Source organism: Ammospiza caudacuta, chromosome 32, assembly GCF_027887145.1.
Source record: "Ammospiza caudacuta isolate bAmmCau1 chromosome 32, bAmmCau1.pri, whole genome shotgun sequence".
Lineage (NCBI taxonomy): Eukaryota > Metazoa > Chordata > Aves > Passeriformes > Passerellidae > Ammospiza > Ammospiza caudacuta.
This window is the reverse complement of record NC_080624.1, coordinates 4,756,919-4,772,971: the sequence shown is the minus strand read 5'-3', so window position 1 is coordinate 4,772,971 and position 16,053 is coordinate 4,756,919. Positions and strand designations below refer to the sequence as shown.

The 16,053-nt window shown below is 68.1% G+C and overlaps 1 protein-coding gene across 1 annotated transcript in view; it reads left to right on the top strand.

Annotated features, from left to right (window-relative positions):
• The window catches only part of LOC131570010 (basic proline-rich protein-like), a 16,807-nt gene extending 896 nt beyond the window's left edge, over positions 1-15,911 (top strand). Inside the window, exons 2-31 of the mRNA XM_058822343.1 lie at positions 76-222; positions 557-672; positions 849-962; positions 1,235-1,437; positions 1,891-1,978; positions 2,219-2,311; positions 2,435-2,578; positions 3,586-3,666; positions 4,357-4,420; positions 4,812-4,969; positions 5,409-5,489; positions 5,776-5,882; positions 6,515-6,604; positions 7,071-7,138; positions 7,971-8,050; positions 8,573-8,774; positions 9,220-9,325; positions 9,684-9,820; positions 10,006-10,065; positions 10,180-10,382; positions 11,017-11,116; positions 11,563-11,772; positions 12,611-12,718; positions 13,149-13,224; positions 13,730-13,799; positions 13,953-14,035; positions 14,262-14,383; positions 14,558-14,709; positions 15,222-15,299; positions 15,840-15,911. Of these exons, the coding sequence (XP_058678326.1) occupies positions 76-222; positions 557-672; positions 849-962; positions 1,235-1,437; positions 1,891-1,978; positions 2,219-2,311; positions 2,435-2,578; positions 3,586-3,666; positions 4,357-4,420; positions 4,812-4,969; positions 5,409-5,489; positions 5,776-5,882; positions 6,515-6,604; positions 7,071-7,138; positions 7,971-8,050; positions 8,573-8,774; positions 9,220-9,325; positions 9,684-9,820; positions 10,006-10,065; positions 10,180-10,382; positions 11,017-11,116; positions 11,563-11,772; positions 12,611-12,718; positions 13,149-13,224; positions 13,730-13,799; positions 13,953-14,035; positions 14,262-14,383; positions 14,558-14,709; positions 15,222-15,299; positions 15,840-15,911 (3,413 nt within the window). The remainder of the gene's footprint in view (positions 1-75; positions 223-556; positions 673-848; positions 963-1,234; positions 1,438-1,890; positions 1,979-2,218; positions 2,312-2,434; positions 2,579-3,585; positions 3,667-4,356; positions 4,421-4,811; positions 4,970-5,408; positions 5,490-5,775; positions 5,883-6,514; positions 6,605-7,070; positions 7,139-7,970; positions 8,051-8,572; positions 8,775-9,219; positions 9,326-9,683; positions 9,821-10,005; positions 10,066-10,179; positions 10,383-11,016; positions 11,117-11,562; positions 11,773-12,610; positions 12,719-13,148; positions 13,225-13,729; positions 13,800-13,952; positions 14,036-14,261; positions 14,384-14,557; positions 14,710-15,221; positions 15,300-15,839) is intronic.
• Positions 15,912-16,053: the final 142 nt, after the last annotated feature.

Genomic DNA, 16,053 nt, shown 5'->3' with positions numbered 1-16,053 from the left:
CTGTCTGTCTCTCGCTGTCCCTCTGTCCCTGTCTGTCCGTCTGTCCCTCACTCTCCGTCTGTCCGTCTGTCCCAGGCTGTCGGTGGGCGGGGCCCAGCTCTGTCTGTCCCGGGGGGCCGCGGGGGGGCCCCGGGGGGGGGCTCCTCTCCCTCGCCCGCCTGGAGCTGCAGGAGGAGCTGCCGGGGGCGGAGCCTGAGCGGATACAGGTGGGCGGGGCCGGCGGTGGGTGTGGCTGAGGGAGGGTGTGGTTGAGGGACTGGTCCTAAAGAAAGGTGGGGCTGGTGGGTGTGGCCTGGCAGTGGCGTGGTCTGGCGGCTGCACGCAGCAGTGGGGAGGAGCCTGAGGGGGGGTGTGGCCAGCGGGGAGGCGGGAAATGGGTGTGGCTGTGGGTGGGCAGGGCTCACACTAAGGGGCGTGGCCTGTCTGTGTGTGCGGAGGGGTGGGGCTCACATAATGGGGTGTGGTCTATCTGGGTGTGTCTGTGGAGGGGCGGGGCTCACACTAGTAGGCGGGGCCTGTCTGTGTCCGCCCCACCCATCCCTGTCCCCGCCCCCAGGTCCTGCGTTTCCCCCGCCCCCCCGGCCGCTGGCCCCGCCCCCCGCCCAGCCCGTGCTCCGCCTCCGCTGGGGCCCGCCCGGCTCCGCCCCCCCCGGGGCCCCGCCCCTGCCCAAGGTGAGTGGGGGAGGGGGGGCCCCTCTGCCCCCCCAGGCGGGATTTGGGGAGGGGGGCGGGGCTCGGGGGGCTCCGGGGGGCGTGGCCAGCCCCCCCCGCGCCCCCCCTGACCCCCGCGCCCCCCAGGGCCCCCCCCCCCCCGCTGGAGCTGGGGGTGCAGCTGAGCCCCCCCCCAGGCCGAGCTGGACCTGGGGCTGCTCGAGCGCCTCGGCCCCGCCCTCCAGGCCCTGCTGGGCCACGCCCACCGCGCCACGGACACGCCCACCGAGCGGGACACGCCCCCCGAGGAGGTGGGTGGGGCTGGCAAGGGGCAGGGCCTGGGAGAGGGAGGGGCTTGGGTGGGTGGGGTCATGGGGAGGGGCTTGAATGGGTGGGGCTAATGGGGGCTTGGGGTGGGAGGGGCATGAAGTGGGAGGAGCTTGGGGGAGGGAGGGGAGGAGGAGCTTGTTCAATGGGTGTGGCTTTGGGGAGGGGCTCACTGTGGGTGTGGTCAGGGCAGGGCTCGCTGTGGGCGTGGCTTTGTCGCGGTCCCCGGGCGTGTGCTGACCCCGCCCCTCCCCAGGCGCGGTGGGCGTGGCCTCTGGTGCGGTGGGCGGTGCCGGGGGCGGAGCTGCGGCTGCACCTGCCCCTGACCGACCTGCGCCCCGCCCCCCTGCGCGCCCCTCCCCCCCGGCTCCGCCCCGAGAGCCTGCGGGTGGGGCTGGGCGGGGGCCAGGGGGTGGGCGGGGCCGATGGGCGGGGCCATGGCCTGCGACCACCTGGAGGGTGAGCGGGGGAGGGGAAATGGGGGGGACATGGAGGGGGGGGATGGGGGGGGGGACATGGGACAGGATGGGGGGAAATGGGGGCACAGAGTGGGGGGGCGTGGGGGGACAGCAGGAGGGGCTGGGGGGGATTGGGGCTGGGAAATGGGGGGACAGGGTGGGGGGGGCCGCAGTGGGCAGGGGGGACATGGGGGGGCAGACACGGGGCAGGGTGGAACGGGGGGGGCCACAGTGGGGAGGGGGACGGGGGTGGGATGGGGGGGTTTGGGGGGGCACAGGGGAGGGGGCGCTGCTGGGGACAGCGGGGACATTTTGGGTGGGGGGGCGTCTGTGGGGACAGACCCAGGCACGGCCAATGGGGGGCAGTGACGGGGGGGGGCACAGAGGGGACACGGGGGGGGCACAGAGGGGACACGGGGGGGGCACAGGGTCACGGCCGTGTCCCCCCCCCCAGTGACGTACGAGGCCGAGGACCTGGGGACCCTGCCCTGCCTGCGCGCCGAGCCCGCGCCCGGCCCGGGGGGCGCCCCCAGCCTGCCCACGTGAGACGGGGGGGTCGGGGGGGGTCTGGGGGGGTCCCTTTGTGGGTGATCCTGGGGGGGGTCTGGGGTCCATTTTCGGGGTGGGGGTGTCCCATTCTCCATTTTGGGGGTGTCTCTGGGGTCCATTTTCGGGGTCTCCTTGGACCCCAGGCGGGCTGGGGGTCATTTTGGGGGATTTGGGGGTCGCAGCCCCCCCATGCTGACCCCCTCCCCCCCCCACCCCCCCCCCCCCCCCCCCAGGCTGGAGGTGACGCTGAACGCGACCCCCCCCCCCACCGGGGCCCCCCCCCGACCCCGTTCTCCGCCCGGCGCAGCATCTACGAGAGCCACGAGGTGAGACCCCTCCCCAAAATACCCCTGGGGGGGGATTCTGGGGGTCCCCGAGCCCCCTCCCCAAATCCTGGGGGTCTCTGAGGGTCCCTGACCCCCCCTCACCTGTGCCCCTCCCCCCCCCAGCTGGTGCTGCCCGGGACCCCCGAGGAGTTGGGGGCGTTCGTGGGCGGGGCCCTGGGCGGGGGCCCCCTGGAGCCTGCAGGTGACGCTGCCCCGAGCACACCTGAGCCTGAGCCCGCCCGAGCTGCTGCAGCGCCTCTACAACAGGTGAGGGACAGGGGACAGGTGAGGGACACAGGGACAGGTGAGGACACACGGACAGGTGAGGACACACGGACAGGTGAGGATACACGGACAGGTGAGGGACAGGGGACAGTGAGGGACACACGGACAGGTGAGGACACACGGACAGGTGAGGACACACGGACAGGTGAGGGACAGGGGGACAGGTGAGGGAGACACGGACACACAGACAGGTGTACACACCTGAGCCTGAGCCCACCTGAGCTGCTGCAGCGCCTTTACAACAGGTGAGGGACAGGGGACAGGTGAGGGACACATGGATAGGTGAGGACACACGGACAGGTGAGGGACACACGGACAGGTGAGGGACACACGGACAGGTGAGGGACACATGGGGGAACAGGTGGGGGCAGGTGTGGAGACGGCAGGTGAGGGACAGGGGAGGGGACAGGGGAGGGGCCGGTGGGACAGGTGAAGGACAGGGGGGCAGGGGGACAGGTGAGGGGGTGCCCCACCCTAAGGGGGCCCCGGAACCTGGGGGGATCCCCACAGTCTGGCGGCAAACCCCAAACCCCAAACCTGGGGGTGCCCCCTGACGCCCCCGCCCCCCCCAGGATCAACAACGACCTCCTGCTCTGGGAGCCGGCCGGCCCCGCCCCCCCGGCCGGCCCCGCCCCCTGCCGAGACCACGCCCCCTCAGAGGACTCCGCCCCTTTGGAGGACTCCACCCACTCGGAAGGCCCCGCCCCCTTCAGGCCCTGCAGGTCCGGGCTGGGCACAGGTGAGAGCCCCCAAATCCTGAGCGTCACCTGAGTGTCCCCTCCCTGTCCCACAGGGGTCCCCAGGTGTCCCCTGATGTTCTCCAGGTGTCCTCAGGTGTCACCTGAGTGTCCCACAGGTGTCCCCCCAGCTCTGGGTGTCCCCCGCTGTCCCCAGGTGTCCCCAGGTATCCCCTGATGCTCTCCAGGTGTCCGCAGGTGTCCCCTCCCTGTCCCCAGGTGTCCCCTGACCCCCCTGTCGTTGTCCCCCAGACTCAGAGGGATGACGATGACGAGGACGATGAAGGCCGCGGGGGGTCCCCGCAGGACCTTGGGGACCCCGGGGAGCCTCGGGTGACGCCCGGGGACAGCAGCGGCGGCGCCCATCCTGGTCACCGTGCCCTGGGGCCGCGTCACCGCCGAGTGTCCCCCCCGAGGTGAGGAGGGGGCCCCGATTGTCCCCAGTTGTCACCCCGTGTCACATTGGGTCCTTTATTGTCACCCTGTGTCACCTTGGCTCACCCCAGCTGTCACCCTGTGTCACTCCAGGTCCCCAGCTGTCACCCCGTGTCACATTGGGTCCTTTATTGTCACCCTGTGTCACCCTGGTGTCACCCTGGGTCACTGCGCTGTGTCCCCAAGGGGGTGTCCCAGGCTGTGGGGGGGGTCAGGACGTCGCACATGGATTTTGGGGCTGTAATGCTGATTTTGGGGTGTAACGCTGATTTTGGGGTGTAATGCTGGTTTTGGGTGTAATGCTGATTTTGGGGTGTAACGCTGATTTTGGGGTCCCCAGGGGGGTCTCCCCGGCTCGAGGCTGGAGCTGGAGCTGGGGGAGGGGCGGCTCTGTGTCCTCCCCCGCCCGGGGGGGGTGCGGGGCCTGTCCCGGGCCTGCGCCGACGCCCTGGAGCCTGCGCCTGCTGCACGGTACCGAAACACCCCGAAATCACCCCAAAATCACCCCAAAACCACCCCGACAACACCCCAGAAACCACTCCAAAACCGCTCAAAAAACACCGTAAAAATAACCCAAAAATAACCCAGAAACGGAGGGCGCGGGGCCTGTGCCGGGCCTGCGCCAACACCCGGAGCCTGCGCCTGCTGCACGGTACCGAAATTACCCCAAAATTATCCCAAACCCACCCCAAAATTACCCCGAAACCACCCCAAAACCACCCTGAAAACACCCAAAAAATTACCCCAAACCCACCCCAAAAACGGGGGGCCGGACCCAAAACGTGGGGGGTGGGGGGGGCGGAAATGGAGGGGGGGAGAAACAAAACCGGTGGGGGGGGGGGAGTGGGGGCTGAACGGGGGGGCCCAAACCGTGGGGAGGGGTCCCAAGACGGCGGGGGGGGGTGAGGGAGGGGGTGTCAAAATGGGGGGGTGGATCTCTGGTTTTTTGGGGGGGTCTCTGGTTTCTGGGGGGGGGGGGGGGGCTCGTGCCCCATTTTGGGGGTCCCCGGCCCCTCCCCCACCATGTCCCCTCCCCCTCCCAGGCCCGGTGCCCGCCGAGGGGGCGGGGGCCGCCCCCCCCCCTGCTGCCCACCTGGTGCCCTGGGAGGAGCCCGCGCCCCCCCCCGGGACCCCCCCGCGACCCCCACGCATGATGGCGCTGGCCATGGGCGGGACACTGAGCGCTAATGGGGACACCAAGGTGGGACAGACCAACACACGGGGGGACGGGGGGGACAGACAGACATGGGGGGGACACTGAGCGCCAACGGGGGACACCAGCGTGGGACAGACCAACAGGCAGGGGGACGGGGGGGACACGGGGATTGGGGACAGACAGACAGACACAGGGCACTGGCCACGAGCGGGAAACTGAGCCCCAACGGGGACACAAAGGTGGGCAGGGGGACACAGGGGGGACAGACAGACGTGGGGGGGACACAGGGACAGAGGGACGCAGGGCGCCGGCCATGGGCGGGACACGGAGCCCCAACGGGGACACCGCGGTGGGACAGACAGAGAGCAGGGACAGGGGGACACCGTGGTGGGACAGGGGACAGTGGGGGGGACACGGGGGGGACATTGGGGACCCTGGGGGGGTGTGACAGCCCCGTGTCCCCCCCGTGTCCCCCCCGTGCCAGGAGCTGGAGGTGGCGCTGGCCCTGGAGGGGCTGATGCTGAAACACCGACCCGACCCCCCCGGGACCCCCTGGTACCAACAGGTGAGGGGGGGGGGACCCCGATCTGGGGGGGTTTGGGGTTCCTGGTAACGGGGGTCCCGTTTTTGGGGCCTGTATTTTGGTCATTCCTGTTTTTTGGTGTTCTTTTGGGATTCCTGGGTTCCTGGGACTGGGGTTTTTCCTGGAGTTTTTCTGGTTTTGGGGTTTTTTGGGTTTCGTGTTTTTGGTGCTCTTTTGCTCGTTCCCATTTTGGGAGGGTTTTTTTTGAGGCTTTCCCATTTTTTGGTTTTTTTTTTTCTGGGGTTTTCTCATTTTCTGGGGTTCCCAGCTGCTGTCCCTGCTGGCCCTGGAGGACGAGCCGGTTTTGGGGTACACGCCCCCCACGCCCCTGACCCAGCTGCACCTGCACCTGCAGCGCTGCGGCCTCGACTACAGGTGGGCACCCCAAAAACCAGGGGGAGGAAACGGGGGTCCTGGGAGGGGGGAGACCCCGAAATTGGGATCCCAAAATGGGGGCCCTGAGAGGGGGTGACCCCAAAATGGGGAGGGTCCTGCAAGGGAGGCATCACCCCAAATTGGGGATTCCAAAATGAGGGATGACCCCAAAATGCAGATCCTGAGAGGGGAGGGAGACCCCAAAATGAGGGGTGACCCCAAAATGGGGGTCCTGAGGGAGGGCTCACCCCAATCTGGGGTATTTGGGGAGGGGGGAGTCCCCCAAGCCCCCTGATCCCTTTGGGGGGTCCTGACCCGCATTTGGGGGTGTTTGGGGAGGGGTTCCTGACCCCATTTGGGGGTGTTTGGGGAGGGGGTCCTGACCCGGGTTTGGGGGTATTTGGAGAGGGGGTCCTGACCCGGATTTGGGGGTATTTGGGGAGGGGTCTCACCCTGATCCCTTTGGGGGGTTCTGACCTGGATTTCAAGGTGTTTGGGGAGGGGGTCCTGACCCAGATTTTGGGGTATTTGGGGAGGGGGTCCTGACCCGCATTTGGGGGTATTTGGGGAGGGGTCCTGACCCAGATTTGGGGTGTTTGGGGAGGGGGTCCTGACCCCATTTGGGCCCCCAGGCCGCCCCTGCCCCAGCGGGTGCTGCTGGCGGCCGAGACGCTGAGCGTGACCTGCGGGAGCGGCCCCGACCCCCGCCCGGGGGGGCTCCGGTGGGAACTGGGGGGGCTCGGGGGGGGTCGGGGGGGTTGGGGAGGTCCTGGGGGGTTTCCGGGATTTTTTGGGATATTTTGGAGTTTTTTTGGGGGTTTTGGGGGAGATTTTTGGGGGCTCTGGGGGGGATTTTGGGGGGTCCGGGGGAGGGTTTCTAGAATCTGGGGGGTCTGGGGGTTTTTAGGGGATTTTTGGTGTATTTTTGGGGTTGTTCTGGGGGTTGGGGGGGGTTTTGGGGGGTCTGGGGGTTTTTAGGGGATTTTTGGTGTATTTTTGGGGTTGTTCTGGGGGTCGGGGGGGGTTTTGGGGGGTCTGGGGGTTTTTAGGGGATTTTTGGTGTATTTTTGGGGGTTGTTCCAGGGGTTTGGGGGGTTTTGGGGGTCTGGGGTCTTTTAGGGGATTTTTGGTGTATTTTGGGGGTTGTTCCGGGGGTCTTTGGGGTGCTGACCCCCCCGTGCCCCCCAGGCTGTTGGTGGATGACGGCTCCGTGTTCCTGAGCGAGCGCTGCGGGGAGGGGCTGGACCTGCAGAGGGGTAACGGGACCCCCGAAATTGGGGGGACCCCAAAATGGGACCCCAAATGCGACCCCAAAATGGGACCCCCAAAATGAGAGCCCCCAAAACGGGACCCCAAATCGGACCCCCAAAACGGGACCCCAAATGGGACCCCCGAAATGGGACCACCCCCAAAACAAACCCCAATATGGGACCCTTGAAACAGGACCCCCAAAATGGGGACCCCCAAACGGGACCCCCAAACAAACCCCAAAATGGGACCCCAAAATGGGACCCACTAAACCAACCTGGGACCCCCAAAATGGGGGGTTCGGGGGGGTCACTCTGGGGTCATCCTGGGGAGGGTCTGGGGGTCACTGTGGGGGTCCCTGCAGGGGGGTTGGGGGGTCACTCTGGGGGTCTCACAGTGCGGGGATCACAGTGGGGGTCACTGTGGGGGTCTCACACTGTGGGGGTCTCCCTCGGGGTCTCCCTGGGGGTCCCTCGGGGGTCTCACAGTGTGGGGCTCTCACAGTGCGGGGGTCTCACAGTGCGGGGGTCCCTCCCTGGGGTCTCACAGTGCGGGGGTCTCACACTGTGGGGATCACAGTGGGGGTCACTCTGGGGGTCTCACAGTGCGGGGGTCTCACAGTGCGGGGGTCTCACACTGTGGGGGTCTCCCTGGGGGTCTCACTGGGGGTCCCTCGGGGGTCTCACAGTGCGGGGGTCTCACAGTGCGGGGGTCCCTCCCTGGGGTCTCACAGTGCGGGGGTCTCACACTGTGGGGATCACAGTGGGGGTCTCTATGGGGGTCTCACAGTGCGGGGGTCCCTCCCGGGGCTCTCACTGGGGGTCCCCCGCTGCCCCCCAGATTTCGTCTCCGTTCTCGACGTCGATTTCCTGGAGCTGCTGCTGAGCCCCGGCGGGGGGGGGGCCGGCGAGGGGGGGGCGGTGAGTGGGGGTCGGGGGGCTGGGGGGGATTTGGGGGGTCCGGGAGGGGGTTTGGGGTCTGTGTGGGGTTCAGGGGGGAATTTGGGGCGGTTTTTGGGGAGGTTTTGGGTTTTTGGGCGTTTTTTGGGATCTATGGGGGGGTTCAAGAGGGGGTTTGGGGGCTCCAGGGGGGTTTTGGGGGGGTTTTTTGGGGGTCTGGGGGGGGCTTTGGGGTTTTTAGGGTCTTTTTTTAGGGGGGGTCTTGGGGTTTTTATTTGGAGATTTTTGGGGGCTGTGGGGGGGTCCTGAGGGTTTTTTTTGGGGGGATTTTGGGGGCTGCTGGGGCTGGGGGTGTTTGGGGGGGCTTGGGGGGATTTTGGGGGGTCTCAGGGGGTCTCAGACCCATCCCGGTGCCCCCCTCCTCACCTGCAGTCCCCCGGTCAGAGCTGCTGGGGGGGCTCGGGGGGTCTCAGGGGGGCTCAGGTGGGTTCGGGGGGTGTTTGGGGGGGTTCAGGGGGGTCTCACAGTGCCCCCCCGGTGCAGCCCCCCCCCTGGGAGCTGCTGGTGGCCCCAGCCCGGCTGCGCGGCCGCACCTGCGCCGACAGTGCCGCCGCCCTGGCGCGGCTGCTGCAGCACCTGGGGACCCCCCCGCGACCCCCGCCCGGCACCGGGACCGGGACCCCCCCCCACGGCCCCGGAGAGACCCCCGGGACACGGGGAGACCCCCGCGACAGGGGGGGAACAGGTGAGATGGGGGGGGAGAAATGGGATCAAAATGGGGCTGGGGGGGAAATTGGGTCTGGGGGATTAAAAGGGGACCCCAAATGGGGCTGGGGGGGGGAGGTTGAAAAATGGGAATGAGGGGGCGCCAAAAAAGGAACCCAAAATGGGGCTGGGGGGATAAAAATGGGGATGGGGAGGGTAAAAGGGAACCCAAATGGGGCTGGGGGGCAAAAAATGGAGCCTGAAATGGGGCTGGGGGTCAATTGGGGGGGTAAAAATTGGGGGGTTAAAAATGGGGGTGGGAGGGTAAAAAATGGGGGGGGTGGGGGTAAAAAATGGAACCCAAAATGGGGCTGGAGGGGGGGGGGTAACAATGGGTCTGGGGGGTCAGAGGGCCCCCAAATGGGTCTGGGGTCTCACACGGGGACCCCCAGTGCCCCCCCCAACCCTGCCCCCCCCCCCCCCAGGCCGCCCCCGCTCCCATCAACCAGCAGGACCTGACGGACGCGCTGAGAGAGAGAGACCCCCCCGGGACCCCCCCCGGGACCCCCCCCGGGCACCCCCGCAGCGCCGGTAACGGGGGGGGGGTGTTTTGGGTCTGGGGGCGATCTCTGGGGGCTGGGGGGGATGTTTTCGGTCCAGGGGCTTTTATTTTGGGTCCAGGGAGGATATTTTGGTTATTTTGGGTCTGGGGGGGACATTTTGGGTCCGGGTGGGATATTTTGGTTATTTTGGTTATTTCGGCTCCTGGGGGAACTATTTTGGGTTATTTTGGGTCTGGGGGAGTTATTTTGGGTTGTTTTGATTATTTTGGCTCCGGGTGGGCTATTTTGGGTTATTTTGGTTATTCCGGGGGGTCTCTCACCCCTCCCCTCTCCCCCAGGCCCGGCCCCGCCCCCCCCCCGTGTCCCTGTACCTGTTCCCGGGGGAGGGGGGGGGGCTCTGCCCGGGGGGGCGGAGCCTCCAGCGGCCCCGCCCCCGCGCCCGGCCCCGCCCCCGGCCCCGCCCCCGAGGCGGAGCCCGAGGGGTTCTGCGTGCTGGAGGCGCCCGAGAGCCCCGAGAACGTGAGTGGGGGGCGGGGGGGGCTTCGGGGGGTCCCACCTGACACTGGGTGACGCTGGGGGGGCACTGGGGGGGGTTCCCAGGTGACACTGCCCTGTCCCTGTCCCCAGGTGACACTGGGTGACACTGGGGTGACTGTGGGGGACACTGGGGGGGGTTCCCAGGTGTCACCTGTCTGTCCCCATCCCCAGGTGTGTCCCCGTATCCGCTGGCCGTGCCCCGGGTGGCGCTGGGGTGGCACTGGGGTGTCTGTGGGTGACACTGGGGTGACACTGGGGTGACACTGGGTGACACTGGGGTGACTGTGGGTGGCACGGCCGGCACCGGGGGGGTTCCCGGGTGTCACCTGTCTGTCCCCGTCCCAGGTGACCCCCCGTATCCGCTGGCTGTCCCCGGGTCCCCTCCGGGTCATCCCCGGCCATTTCGGGGTCCCGCGGGGGGGGCGGGACCGGCTGCGCCCCCCCCCGGGGCTGCCCCGCCCCCGCTCCCGCCTGGTGCTGCGCGACCTGAGCCTCACCTGGGCCCTGCACGGGGGGCGGGACTTCGGCGGCGGCCACGCCCCCCTCAGGTGGGACAGGGCTGGCAGCGGCTGGGGACACGCCCAGGGTGGGACACGCCCAGGGTGGGACACACCCGGGGTGGGACACGCCCAGGGGTGGGACACGCCCAGGGTGGGACACGCCCAGGGTGGGACACGCCCAGGGTGGGACACGCCCAGGCTGGGACACGCCCAGGGTGGGACACGCCCAGGCTGGGACACGCCCAGGGGTGGGACACGCCCAGGGTGGGACATGCCCAGGGTGGGACACGCCCAGGGGTGGGACACGCCCAGGGTGGGACACGCCCAGGGTGGGACACGCCCAGGGTGGGACACACCCAGGGGTGGGACACGCCCAGGGTGGGACACGCCCAGGGTGGGACACGCCCAGGGCTGGGACACGCCCAGGGTGGGACATGCCCAGGGGTGGGACACACCCAGGGGTGGGGCTTATGGGGACACACCCAGGGGTGGGGCACACCCGGGGTGGGGCTGAGAGGGACCCGCCCCATGTTGGGAGGGGCTTGGGTGGGACACGCCCACAGGTGGGGCTCAGGTGGGTGTGGCTGTGGGATGGACACGCCCCTGGACTGTAGGGGTGGTGCTGATGGGCGTGGCCAGAAGGGACCATGGGTGTGCCCAAACTGAACCCGCCCCCCCACAGGCCCCGCCCCTGCAGCTCAGGCCCCGCCCCCCCACGGTGGCGCTGCCGGGGGGGCCCTGGGAGGGTCCAGGAGCAGCTGATGGAGCTGTACCTGGGCAAGGTGAGCACCTGGGGGCACCTGGGGCACCTGGGGTGGCTGTACCTGGGCAAGGTGAGCACCTGGGGGCACCTGGGGGGCTGTACCTGGGCAAGGTGAGCACCTGGGGGCACCTGGGGGCTGTACCTGGGCAAGGTGAGACCTGGGGGGTCCGGGGGCTGTTTTGGGGCTCCCAGGGGGAATTCTGGGGGTCCAGGGTGCTTTGGGTGTTTGGAGGGGGACCCCGGGGGCTGTTTTGGGGTGGCGGGGGGAATTTTGGGGGGCTCTTTTGCAGTGGATTTCAGGGGTCTCTTTTGGGGTCCTTTCCAGGACTTGGGGTGCCCATCGTCCCCCCGTTTCCCCTGTCCCAGGTGTGCCTGCAGCACGAGTGGCACCCGGCCGCGCCCGGGGCAGATTTTGGGGTGAATCTGGGGCTGTTTAGGGGTGCTGGATGCGCGCTGTCCCCCCAGGTGTGCCTGCAGCACGAGTGGTACCCCGCCGCGCCCGGGGCGGATTTCGGGGGGCCCCGGGGGGGGCTGCTGGGCCCGGGCGAGGCCCCCACGTCGCGCCTGGTGCTGCTGGTGCCGGAGCTGGAGCTGCGCGACCGCCTGGGGGGCACCGGGGGACCCCCGTTCCTGAGCCGGCACCCGCGGGGGGCACCGCCCCCGCAGCCGCCCACGGTAACGCCCCAAATGTGGGACACCCCCAAATATGGGACACCCCCAAATGTGGGACACCCCCAAATATGGGACACCCCAAAATATGGGACACCCCCAAATATGGGACACCCCCAAATATGGGACACCCCAAAATATGGGACACCCCCAAATATGGGACACCCCAAAATATGGGACACCCCAAACCCCGGGGGCGCCGCCCCCGCAGCCGCCCACGGTAACGGCACCCCGAAATGTGGGACACCCCTAAATATGGGACACCCCCAAATATGGGATACCCCAAATATGGGACACACCCAAATATGAGACACCCCCAAATATGAGACACCCCGAAATACGGGACACCCCGAAATATGGGACACACCCAAATATGGGACACACCCAAATATGAGACACCCCGAAATATGGGATACCCCAAATACGGGACACCCCAAACCCCGGGGGGCGCCGCCCCCGCAGCCGCCCACGGTAATGACAGACCCCCGAAACGGCACCCCAAAATATGGGACACCCCAAAATGGGACACCCCAGTGGCTGGGACCCCCGAAAATGGGACCCCAACTACGGGACCCCAGATGGGACCCCAAATCTGGGGCACCCCCAGTATCTGAGACCCCAAACGGGACCCCAGATTTGAGACCCCAAATGTGACCCCAAACGGGACACCCCCAATATCTGAGACCCCCAATCGGAGACCCCAGATGGGACCCCCAAATCTGCCCCCCCCAAGCATGACCCCCCCCCCCTTCGTCCTGAGGCCCCCCCAAACCTTCCCCCCCCATTGGTGCCCCTGCCGCATTTCTGACCCCTCCCCAATTTCTGCCCCCCCCCCCCCCCCCAGCTGTGGCTCAAGGCCCTGCGGGTCCTGCCCCACCCGCCCCCCCCCGGGGGGGTCCCCGAGTGCTGCCTCAGGGTCACCCTGACCCCCCTGCGCCTGCACATCGACCAGGTGGGCTTGGGGGGGGTCTATGGGGGTCTGGGGGGGTCTATGGGGGTCTGGGGGCTCCTCAGGGTCACCCTGAGCCCCCTGCGCCTGCACATCGACCAGGTGGGCTTGGCGAGGGGGCTTGGGGGGTCTGAGGGAAATGTGGGGTAGTTTTGGGTGGTCTTTGAGAGGGTGGGGGGATTTTGGGGGGTCTTTGGGGGGGTTGGAGGGGGTTTTGGGGGTGTTTTGTGTTTTTGGGGTGGTTTGGGGTGTTTCTGGGGTATTTGGGGTGGTGTTAGGGTGTTTTGAAGTGTTTTTAGGGGGGTTTCTGGGGGTGTTTTTGGGGTACTTTGGGAGTTTTGGGGTGTTTTTAGGGGTTTTTTTTGGTGTTTTGGGGTATTTTGGTGTTTTTTTTGGGGTGGGGTCTCACTCTCCCCTCGTTGCCCCCCCCCAGGACGCGCTGATTTTCCTCAGGGATTTCGCCGGCGCCTTCCTCGCCCACCTGAGCCCCCCCCCGGGACCCCCGCCCGGTACCGCCCCCGGGGGAGGGGCCGGGGGCGGGGCCTGGCCGGGGGGCGGGGCCCGGCCGGGGTGGGAGGGGCCTCAGGGGCTTCGGGGGTCCCCTGACCGTGCCCCCCCCTCTCCCGCAGCCCCCCCCGGGGTCGGGGACCCCCCCAGGCCGGAGCCGCCCCCGGAGCCCGAGGCAGAGACAGAGACCCCCCCGATCTACTTCCGGTGCTGCGGGGGGGATGGGGGGGATGGGGGGCACTGGGGGGGATGGGGGGCACTGGGGGGGACAGTGGGATGGTGGCACAGTGGGACAGTGGGACAGTGACACGGTGGGACAGTGACACAGTGGGACGGTGGGACGGTGACACGGTGGGACAGTGACACGGTGGGACGGTGGCACAGTGGGACGGTGGCACAGTGGGCACAGTGGGTTTTCCCTGCGCCTCCCTGTCCCCATCCCTGTCCCCATGTCCCCACGATGTCCCCAAGCTGTCCCCGGGCTCACTGAGCTCTCCCTGTCCCCAGCGAGTTCCGGTTCACGGCCGATGTCCCCGTGTGGCTGGATTACCGCGGCAAGCGCGTCACCATGGAGCAGGTGACACGGGGGGACACGGGGGGACACGGGGGGACACGCCACATCCCCCGGTGTCACTGTCCCTGATGGCCCCGTGCCTGTCCCCTGCTTGTCCCCACGTCCCACTGACTCTGTCCCCTCTGTGTCCCCTCTGTGTCCCCTGTGTGTCCCCAGGGCGCCCTGGCCGGGATCCTGATCGGGCTGGCGCGGCTCAACTGCTCCCAACTGCGCCTGAAACGGCTCTGCCACCGCCAGGGGTGGGACAGGGGACACTGGGGACACTGGTGGGGCCTTGGGGGGATTGGGGACATTGGGGACAATGAGGGGGTACTGGGGACAGCGGCTCTGCCATTGTGGGACAGGGGTGGGACACCGGGGACAATGGGGACAGGGGGGACACAGGGGTTCCAAGTGGTCCCAAACTCACCGTTCCCGTGTCCCCCTGTCCCCTCTGTGTCCCACTGTCCCCCATTGTCCCCGCAGGCTGCTGGGGCTCAGCCGGGTCGTGTCCTACGCGGTGACCGAGTGGCTCCGGGACATTCGGTGTCACCAACTGCCGGGGCTGCTGGGGGGGGTGGCCCCGGTGCACGCCGTGCTGCGCCTCTGTGAGTGTCCCCTGACCGTCCCAGTGTCCCCAGTGTCCCCTGACCGTCCCCACTGTCCCCAGTGTCCCCATTGTCCCCAGTGTCCCCTGACCGTCCCCACTGTCCCCAATGTCCCCAGTGTCCCCTGTGTCCCCAATGTCCCCATTGTCCCCTGACCGTCCCCATTGTCCCCAGGGCGCGCTCTCCGGGACCTGCTGCTGCTGCCGCTGCAGGGGGGGGGTCCCGGGGGGGTGACCCTGGGGGTGACCCGGGGGGTGACGGCGCTGGGGGCGGCGGGGGCCAGCGCGGCGCTGGGGCTGGGAGCCAGGCTGCTGCGAGCGCTGCAGGTGAGACCCAGAAACACCCAAAATGCACTGAAATCACCCCAAAAATCACCCCAAACCACCCCGAGACACCCACCCAAACACCGCCCCCAAATACCCCCCCAAAATACCCCCTGGGGCTGGGAGCCAGGCTGCTCAGGGCGCTGCAGGTGAGACCCCAAAATATCCTAAAATATACCCGAAAACCCGCCCAAAATATCCCAAAAATCACCCCAAAAACCTGCCCAAAATACCCCCAAAAACCCACCCAAAATACCCCAAAAATCACCCAAAATCCCACCCAAAATACCCCCAAAAACCCACCCAAAATCCCACCCAAAATACCCCCAAAAACCCACCCAAAATACCCCAAAACCTGCCCAAAATGCCCTCCCAAACACCGCCCCAAAATACCCCCCAAAAAATCACCCCAAAATCACCGAAAACCACCCAAAATCACCCCAAAGTCCCCCCCAAAATGCCCCAAACTCCCCCCAGCCCCCCCCGGGGGTCCCAGCAGTGACCTTTGACCCCAGGCCCTGGCCGAGGCTCTGTTCGGACTCGTGGCCCCCCCGGGCCCCCCCCGCCCGCGGCTCCCGGCACGGAGCGGGCCGGTACGGACCACTGCGGGCTGGGGGGGGGCAGGTCCCGGTACGGACCACTGCGGGCTGGGGGGGGGGATGATCCCGGTACGGACCACTGCGGGCTGGGGGGGGGAACGATCCCGGTACGGACCACTGCGGGCTGGGGGGGGGCAGGTCCCGGTACGGACCACTGCGGGCTGGGGGGGGGGAACGATCCCGGTACGGACCACTGCGGGCTGGGGGGGGGGAACGATCCCGGTACGGACCACTGCGGGCTGGGGGGGGGCAGGTCCCGGTACGGACCACTGCGGGCTGGGGGGGGGAACGATCCCGGTACGGACCACTGCGGGCTGGGGGGGTGTGGGGGGTCCCGGTGTGGGCTGGGGGGGGGTGTGGGGGGTCCCAATGTGGCCCAGTTTGGGACTGGGGGTCCCAGTTTGGGGCTGGGGGTCCCAGTTTGGGGCTGGGGGCTCCCAGTTCACCCTGGTGGTGCTGGGGGCTGCTCGTGCCCCCCGTTCCCCCCCCATCCCCCCCCATTCACCCCGGTCCCCCCCCCCGTTCTCTCCCCAGCGCCCCCCCGGCTCGAGGAGCGGCCCCGCCCCCACCGGGGGACTGGGGGGGGCCCGGCCCCGCCCCCAATAAACTGGGACGGACTGGGACGGACTGGGACCGGTTCGTTATGGGGCTGGAATGGGCTCGCACCGGGGCTGGGACTGGTTTGCACTGGGGAGGAACTGGGGACAGGCCTGGGGACACTGGGAGGGACTGGGACAGACTGGGGACA